Below are 9511 nucleotides of genomic sequence, written 5' to 3'. Positions count from 1 at the left end.
CCCTTTTTTTCTTGTGTTGATTGTATTTGAAATAAGCCAAAGCAAATTCTAATCAAGTCTTTAATATCAGTGCATATCGAGTGGAGCATTATAGTGAAAGTAAAATGTGCAGAGGATTATTAAAATGTAAAAATAATAAAAATAATTAATGTACTCTTCCCTCTGTTTCCTGTTTAAAAAAAGAAACAAAGAGAAAACACAGTTCTTTTAATGTATATATATATATATATATATATATATATATATATGCTCAAAAAAATAAAGGGAACATTTCACTTTAATTTTATGTGTGGCTCCAAATCCAGGTCTCCATTGGTTAATAAATTTGATTTCCATTGATGATTTTTGTGTGATTTTGTTGTCAGCACATTCAACTTTGTACAGAACAAAGTATTCAGTGACAATATTTCATTCATTCAGATCTAGGATGTGTTATTTGAGTGTTCCCTTTATTTTTTTGAGCAGTGTATATATACACTATTTTCTTTTTAAGCATGTATAAATACCTGCACGCTGCTTATTAGAAAGTTAGATTTCTTATGTTATTTAGATCTCAGAATCAAAATTATTACACATCAAATAAAACGGGGCATAGAAAAGGATAAAAGAAGTGATGCTTACAATAATATACAAATGTATTATAAAACACTTAATCTCACCAATCGGCGCATTCCATGCATTTCTTCCCTGGACATGCAATACCCAATAGTCCAAGCGTCTGCCTCACAGAGCAACCCTCAGCAGCACCTTGCCCTCTCAGCTCCTCCAAACTAGCAGTTAACCAACCTACTGGACATCCAGTTCTGTGCAGCATTTTATGTACTCCTCAGTTCAACACTCTGTTCGTAAGTGGCTTAACAGAGAAATGTTGTTGTGTTGATGTGTTGATGTGCAGAGTGTCAGAAAAAGTAGGAACTTCTTAAAGATACAGAGGCCCAATTTCAAGGCCTCAGATTGCTAAATTCCTTTTTTTTTTTAGTTACGCTTGATATTTACAGCATTTTTAAAACAGCTGAAGGTAAACTATACAATGTTACAGTGTTCCTGGAAAATACTTCTTATCATTTTAATTAATTTGTGTAGGAAGCATATTTGCCTTCCTAGACAGTTATGCTATGTTTAGAGCAAAAATGTCAATGAGAGTATTTACTTATTTTCCAGAATAACCAAAGGCATAGTATTTACAGGAATAGAGTTTAATTAAAGAAGCCTCTTGTGATCTTTAGAGGATGATATTTGTTCAGTTGTCTTTGTGAATTGACCCACTTAGCAAAATAAATAGAAAGAATCCCCATCTGCATTATCTGTTAGACTTGTGATTTTGAAAATAGATTATTGACAGTCAGGTGGTTTGTGGCTTACCTGAAATGTGTGTCTTTGCATTGCAGCATAGTTTTTAATGATAAGCAAACAGGACAACAGAAAACCTTCAGGAACCTACAGAAATACACAAAAAAGCAAGAAACTAAACACAAAAGAACACAAGGCCAAACGTTCCTAAAACTAATGAACACAGAAAATTAAACTGTATACTGTGGATCATTTTAAACAATAAAGAGCTCAGAATTAATGAAAACTCAAATCAAACACAAACACCAGAAGAATAATAACAAAAACATCCATTTCCCAGTTATTTCCCAGTGACAATTTTTGGCGTCAGTAGAGACAACACATTCTCAAGGACTTCTACTGTGGTTGTAATTGTTTTTCATAACACCGGAAACCCTATTAATTAACCATATACATTCACATGGGTCCAATCTTTTATACAGTGTTTAATATTAATCAAATTCCATTCAATTTATTTAAATAGTGCAAATTTACAACATGCTATCTCAAGCCACATTCATCACCCTTGCTTTAAGTTTATTTATAGAAAAGCAGATTTTTGCCGACCATTTGTTCCAGACCTATTATTGACTGATAACACTTAAGATGAACAAATAATCAGACTGCTAAACTTACGTGGGAGTGGAAACTCAAATGTAAATATACAAATCAGACATGTGATAACAGAAGAGCTTTTAAACAAATCTAATATGGTTCCATAACAGTTTATATGTGCCATTTGAAATGGGAGGATATTAATAAAAAAAGACAGCCAAATGCTCTAAGTTAACATGCTTTTTTGAATGGATTACTCTAACTAATGCACAGACAAAGTTATTGAAGGAATTTACCTTTATGTATTTAACTGTGAAAGTTCACTGCAGTGACATTTATTGAAAGGGATTCTTTCAATGAAAACAATTGACAATGGTTTTGCAGAAATACCTTGTTAAGTGCAGTAAAAAGAGCACAAGCATATGTCACTGTCAAAGCCCAGGTTAGATTTATGAAGGAGATAAATACTTTTTGCTTTTTCTTTCTCCTTCATATGAACACCTTCACAAGTTCCTTAAACACCCGAATGACCTCAATGGGGATAAATCACCTTTTGTTCAGGTTGATTTGAATCCCATCCGTTTTCAGTTTCTATTGTGTCTTCTCCCTTTTTTTCCTCCCTCTCTCAGCTACTACTTCTCTGTCTCTCTCTTCCTCTCTCCATCTGTTGTGATTGGCTGCTTTTCTCTCAATGCTTTCTGCTGGTATAAATCACTGCTGGGGGTGGAGATAAGTTCAGCTTGCTGTCTAATGCTGAAGGACAACGCTATAAAAACTCTGCTGGTCACAATTGCTCAGTTTCCTCTTCTGTGATTGAGAAAAACAAGTTGTGACTTTTGGATTTTTAGAGCACCATCATGTGTAAAGGACTTGCGACACTCCCTGCAACCTGCTTGAAAAGGTAAGATCAGTGTAATTAAAACAAGAGGGAATAAGTTGTTATGCTAACGGAAATCAAATCAAATACTGTCTGCTCTTTTTCTTTAACTGTATATTTTTAGAAACAGAATACTACTGTTTGAAACTAGTTTGTATATTATATTTATCAATATAAGAGCTCTTGAACACTTGTATGATTCCTAGCCATTCTTTTAATGTTTTTTTTTTGATGCAAACAAACTGAAATCTTTGAAATGCATGTTTCCACAGTGCTAAAGACATCAAGCACAAAATAAGCTTCTTACTACAGAAGCCTGAACCTCAAGCTGCAGATCAGAAGGAGATAAAGGAGAAAACTGCAACGGCTGTTACAAAGAGGTCAGAAAAATTCACATGGTTTTGTTTTCTCTGTCTTTTTCTGTTAAATTTGATTTGTCACAAAGTTTAACATGTTCCTTTTCCAAAAGATTAAAAAATACATCCTAGTGCTCATTGTAATACACCTGTAATACACCTGTTGCATTAAGAACAATACAAATATTCATGTAGGAGAGAGTAATGTGGATAAACATATGTCTTGGTTTGTTTGTTCTATTTTATTTCAGTCTAACATTGTTTAAGCACAACCATAAAACATTTGTTTTATGCACTGTGAAGTGCTTTCAATGATTTCTTATCACACAAGATATATATATATATATATATATATATATATATATATATATATAATTTTTTTTTGCCTCTTTCAATAAATAATTGAAACTGAGAATTCTTTTCGGTTGTGAGAATGCCTTTTATTTTGTAATTTTGGAAGGGATAAAGATAATTGATTGATTGATTGATGTGCTGATTCATGTTACAAGAGACCTTGCAAAGACGTGCTCAGCCAGAATGTCATTTCACTTAATTAGAAAATCATTGCTCACATGTCTGAGGTTCTTTACATTCATTTAGTCTACTTAGTCTTTTGTAGCTGTTTGGACCAAAAATACTCATACCTTTATTATGATTGCTGGTGTTTTGACTGGAGAGTTAAATTTAACATCAACAACTCGCGGAACAACAGCTCTTGTTTTGACCCTGATCTGCCCGCAGGTGTAATTCTCACGGGAAGCTTGTAATTGTCCTTTATGAGAAGGTGATGGTGCTGACCTTTACTTTCCGGTAACGCCTAACCAAGCCATTAACAGTCATAAATAATCAATATTTAGTCCATGGAGTCATTTATATGGATACAAATCATGCTTTGTCCCCCTCTGGACATAGCTACTATTATTCTTATGACTTTTGGTTTTGCCAAGGCAGAGAGATTTTTGTGGAGGTGGAAGTTTCCATGATAGAAAGGTCAGATGTCACTATCACTAGTGTCAACACTGAATCCTGAATAATACACTCAATAATTTATAAATACTCGGGGACAAAAAAAAGCATATTCCTTTATGCAATATTGAAAATAAATCATTCATTTTAATCATAATCATATTAAACCTTATTTATTGAGTTGGTGGTAATAAAAATGAAGAATTTGTATGCGAGATAAAACAAGTCTAAAACAAAACAAAACAGCAGAATCTTAAGATAAACCTGAATAAATATGTACCAATAAAAATCACATGTTTAGCTGAATATTTGTTCTTTTGCACATATATATTCTCTGCTACCTTTACAAAATACCTGTTTGTCATCTTTCAGAGTCCCTAACGCTGCTGAGGTGGAGAAATGGAAGGAGTCTTTCTGTCATGTAATGAGCAGTGAAAGTGAGTATAATATTACAGTTTCACATCTATAAAGAAAAGAATTTAAAGTAACAAGGCAACATACAGGAAGTGATACAGACATAAATCAAGCTGAAAGGACCTGATTTTATCCCAATTACATTGCTACTCACTGTCATGCTGGACTCATTAGTTCTCAGCAGGAGGTCCTTGGGGTTTATGTAAAATAATAAACTCGTTTATATAAGTTGAGTAATGTTTCTCATGAGACACAATGGTGCTTCAGTCATGAGAACACTATCAGATCGCAGCCTGACAAACACTTTACTCATTAACGGTCGTCAATAAGGTTTTTGATGAGAGTAGCATGCGTTATCTCTGTTCCACATTTTAAAGATTTTAACCTGAAAAAAAAAAAAATAAAGTGGAAGTTTGTTTTTGTTTTTAGGGTTTCATTATCATAATTATTCATAAAGTGAACAATGAAACACTATTTTTCATCAAATAGAACTTACACTTCACAATGTTAGAGGAACAAATTAAGTACAAACACGTACAGGCACTTCCCAGTTAATTCTCAGGCTCTGGGCTTTTGCTACGTGTCACGAGGCACAACTGGATGGCCCCTCAGGGCGTTGTGACTAGTGCAGAGTTTGTGTGTGTGTGCATGTGCGTGTGTGTGCGTGTGTGTGTTTGTGAGCAAATGTGTGCGTGTGTATTTGTGTTTGTGCATTTCAGCACTCTGAGAATCTCGTCAAGAGTATGCAATAGCCAGTAGAGCATTGGCCTTGCGGGAACCAGCTGAGTTCTGACATGATGCATCCCATGAACTTAGCCACTGACCTCCAACATTGTCATGTCTTCCTTCTGCCTCCAGCCGTCAGCTTCCAGTGAACTGATCTTCTTTTAGAAGACTTTGTTTATCATAAACGGTTTCCACTATCTGTCATTTTAGTTGTGTGGAGGTTTGAATAAGCACAGCTGCGTCTGTTACGTTTTATGGTGTTATGTCTCCAGCAGAGGCTCACATCTATTTGCTCTGCAGTCTTTAAATAGTCTTAAGTCTGCAGTCACAATCAGCTGATATTTAGAACACAGGTTAAGCAAATGTTGATGCAGATGTATTAGTCTTTGTGTGAATACTAATTGATTATGATCAAACGACACTTCATTTTATTCCTTTTGTTTGAACACAACTGATCAGTACTGCATGATCCTACATGGTTTCCTCTGGATTTTCAGATTTGGACAGTAGCAATGCTTTTACTTGCCTTAGATATGCTGTAAAAATTCAAACTGAGGCTGTAGCACATAGTTATAACAATTACGTCTTCAATACTTAATAGCCAAATGTCTCCATTGTGCAATAGTTAAAGTCAAGAATGGCTTACCTTGTAAAGTGTGAGATTTTCTAACGAGGTCTATATGATCAATTTTAAAGGGTTTCATTTCTGTAATCAAAATAGTTTTTAAGATATCTCAAAAAACTTTGTAAACTTTTCTAGCTTGCAGTACACTAAATATGACGTTGGTTTGGATAAACTGAAAAGTAGATACAAGCTAACTGCTAATTTAACCGTTATTTGACAAGTTATGACAATTAAGAACTAGTTCTCATTTACAAAACCAACATGGGCAAGGACTAGCACCAGACATTTTGCCATCTTAAGCTATTAAAAGTGTCATTTTGGTTATTTCATTTAATTTGGCATTGGCTAATTTTTTATTGGTGTAGTAACAGATATGATCTTTTAGTCATCAATTGCATTTTTATTTTGTAAAATGTGCATGATCCCCTGGGTACTCTGGCTTCCTCCTACAGTTAAAAAAATATGGGCAGTCCAGAAACATAACAGTTATTGATTATTATTTCCCTTACATGTTAGTGTGTGTCCAAATGGATGGATTAACAAGTCTGTATCTTTTCTTTGTTACTCCTAGTGGGTCGCACAGTCTTTACCAGCTTCTTGAAGTCAGAGTTCAGCCAGGAAAATGTTGACTTCTGGATTGCTTGTGAGGACTACAAGAAGACTCCACCTTCCAAGATGGCAACCAAAGCCAAGCAAATGTACCAGCAATATGTTGAGGCAGATGCTCCAAATGAGGTAATGATTTTTTTTTTCATTATTTGATAAAAACACTTGAATGAAACCAGTAAGATTGCTTGTTATGTAAATATTATACAACACATACTGTCTTAAACATCATTTAAGACAATAAGTTTTAAATTAAGACTTATTGTTGCACATTTGTGAATGAAGTCTATAAAGAACGAGAAAAGGCAACTAAATGAAAGGAGAAATGCACATATATGACATGGTTAATTAGTATTCAGTCTATCTAATTAAAACAAGAAAATCTGATCATTAAGAAGGACTTTAATTGCCCCCAGGAACTTCAACAATGGACAGTGTTACCGATCTTGGTGAAACCAGCTTTCTTCTGAGCTCATTATTTTTCTTTGGCTATTTATTTTTTACTACATTCTCCGAAAACATAGTGTTTTATGACTTAGAGCGGATAACTTTGAGAAATTTTTGCCACTGTTGCAACCTCCCCCTGCCCCCTTTAAAACACAGTTTTAAGATTTTTCTGGATATGGTTAGCAGTTTACTAAGAAGATGGCGTTCCATTTGCCCTACACCTGCACCTGTAAAATTTTATCCAAGTTTCCTGATTTTTACTTTGCCTCTTTTTTTTTTTTATTCAAGGTAAACTTGGACGCAGCTACTAGAGAAAAAACAAGGCGGGAAATCGAGAGTGGCGGCCCGTCCTGTTTTGATGAAGCTCAGAAGATGATCTACAATTTGATGGAAAAAGACTCTTATAGAAGGTTCCTGAAATCCAAGATGATTCAAGAAATATGCCAGAAAGAGAGTTGTGCTGCTCAAGAGAAGAAAGGCTGCGACTGGCTTGACAGTAGGCAGGTTTTAGCTGGTGGGGCCTAAACGCTGGGGAGACATAAAGATTTAAAGCAGGTGCCAAAGATGGAAAGTGCAACAGAGTACTAGACTGAGAGGGACAGGTTATCAGAAAGAGTTTGCTAATGGTGACTCATGTAGGTTTATACAGGATGACTTTTTTTTTTTTTACTTATTCAATTTGCTGTCATTCACTTGCAAAGTTTAGTAGTCATATATTTGATAAAATGTAATGTTTTCCATCTCTGAATTCACTATCTGCTGTATTGTGGTTTTCTGGAGAGATTGCTATGGTCAGACCTTACATTCTATTTCCATTAATATTAAAAATACAGTTTTCACAAATGTATGTATAGTGACTCCAAATTACAACCCTTGTAGTAACTATAGGTCAGACATTAAAATGGATTACGATCAATCTACTTCCAACCAACGAACTAACCTTTCAAAAGCTCTTTACTTTGAAAGACTTTGAACACTTGAAAAAAAGGATAAAAAGACAAGTAAGTTCCACAGACTGCTTAAGCATGTCCATTTAATGTTCACATGCGGTTTGAATTTCAATGCAGCTCCAGCACAAATTTAGTACAAAACTAAAAGTCGATTCAGTTTATCAACCTGCCAAGACACTCCTTTGCACTTTAGCTACTTTTTGACTTTTCTTTGGAATTAAAAAACCTAAAATCTGGCAAATTTTGAAATAGAAGCAAAAGGAAACACATCAATCAGATCTTATGACATTATTACTATTGGCATATGGTCTGATTAAGTACAAAACTTCAGTATTTCAGGTACAGCTAAAAGCACTGTGCAAATATAGGTTATCACACAGTGATGTTTGAATACAGCCCAGCATAACATTATAACATTATTTTTGTGTTGACAAACACAAATATTAAGTATTAAATATTAAGTTGGTTGGTAACTATTCACAAACAAAACAGTATTATGACTTAAAAATATTAGCATAGGGCACCTTAAATGAATGCATTAGAAGAAACATAAAGCCACTTGCTTCAAAATGAGTTTTAGTGGCAACAGTAAGCAGCAGAATGTAAGATACAAACACTCTCTATGGCTTAACAATTTAAATTTTTCATTTTTATAACCTCTTTTTACTCCATAATCAATGTTTATGGTGGCTTGTGCAACAGCAAAAGAATGTCTCTGATGCCTGTTCTCATTGTTTTGTAATTCCCAAAATTCAACAAAACTATCAATTGACTGTGCTGTATGAACATCTGGACATGAGCTCTACACTGTGAAAATAGCTTCATCTAATATCAGAATGTCATATTTTCATGCTGTATACTCTCTAAACATTTGAGATAATAGCGAATTGTTTTTTATTGAGGTGTTTCAATCATTTACTGTATATGTAAGCCATGCTGCAATGCCAAAAAAAAAAGAAAAAGAAAAAAAAAATGGAGAGTGACTTGCTAGATATAAAAGGAGCTCGCAGAAATGCATGTTAAATTAAAATGTATACAGTGATCATTTTAAAAACTATTGATTGTGTATGTTGATATTATTCAATTATGGTATTTCCCTATTTATCTGTCTGTGACTGTTCAAGATAAAGTTGTGCTTCAAAAGCTGCGATGTTTTGTTTGCTGTGTATTATTCCATTTACATTCTGTTCTGCATGCATGCTTTATCATTTAGTTACCTGACACATTGGGGGCATACCTGTGGATGTATTTTTAGGGCCACACCTGCAACACGCTGCTTTCTTGTTAGACATAATGTGAATGTCAAAAGAGATCAGCCAAGATATCAAGAAGAGAATTGTGGAGCTGCACAAGTCTACAGACATTTCACCCACGCAGGCAATGCAACTAAATACTTAGGAACGTAAACTTCTGATTTTGAAAGAATTAAAACACTAACAGTAAAACTGTAGCAGTTATTCTAAAAGAAACAGGCAGCCAGTGTAAAGTAGATAAAACAGGGATGAAGTGCTCACATTGAGAAAGGCTTCATTTTGTTGATGAACCTCAAATGCTAAAAACTAGGCTGATATATTATAACTATTAAGTACCTACAGACTTTTTGTCTAATGGCTGGTAACTGCAAGTCAACTTGAATGCTCCGTTAGGCTGATTGGAAACA

The 9511-nt window shown here is 34.4% G+C and overlaps 1 protein-coding gene across 1 annotated transcript; it reads left to right on the top strand.

Annotated features, from left to right (window-relative positions):
* The first annotated feature begins 2588 nt into the window (after nucleotides 1-2588).
* On the top strand, nucleotides 2589-8999 carry rgs4 (regulator of G protein signaling 4). The gene is made up of 5 exons (XM_007570950.2): nucleotides 2589-2785; nucleotides 3034-3141; nucleotides 4456-4520; nucleotides 6420-6583; nucleotides 7190-8999. The coding sequence occupies exons 1-5, from the start codon at nucleotides 2742-2744 to the stop codon at nucleotides 7424-7426; spliced, it is 618 nt and encodes a 205-aa protein (XP_007571012.1). The 5' UTR covers nucleotides 2589-2741; the 3' UTR covers nucleotides 7427-8999.
* Nucleotides 9000-9511: the final 512 nt, after the last annotated feature.

This window comes from Poecilia formosa, unplaced genomic scaffold (genome assembly GCF_000485575.1).
Source record: "Poecilia formosa unplaced genomic scaffold, Poecilia_formosa-5.1.2 Scaffold271, whole genome shotgun sequence".
Lineage (NCBI taxonomy): Eukaryota > Metazoa > Chordata > Actinopteri > Cyprinodontiformes > Poeciliidae > Poecilia > Poecilia formosa.
The sequence above is the reverse complement of the archived record's forward strand: the minus strand, read 5'-3'. Positions and strand labels throughout refer to the sequence as shown.

What these genes read in the sequence shown, in the direction of transcription:
- rgs4 (XM_007570950.2), top strand. Translation starts at nt 2,742, where the DNA reads ATGTGTAAAGGACTTGCGACACTCCCTGCAACCTGCTTGAAAAG. An exon ending in TCATGTAATGAGCAGTGAAA is followed by an intron (nt 4,521 to 6,419) that starts GTGAGTATAATA and finishes TGTTACTCCTAG; the next exon opens with TGGGTCGCACAGTCTTTACC. An exon ending in AGGCAGATGCTCCAAATGAG is followed by an intron (nt 6,584 to 7,189) that starts GTAATGATTTTT and finishes TTTTTATTCAAG; the next exon opens with GTAAACTTGGACGCAGCTAC.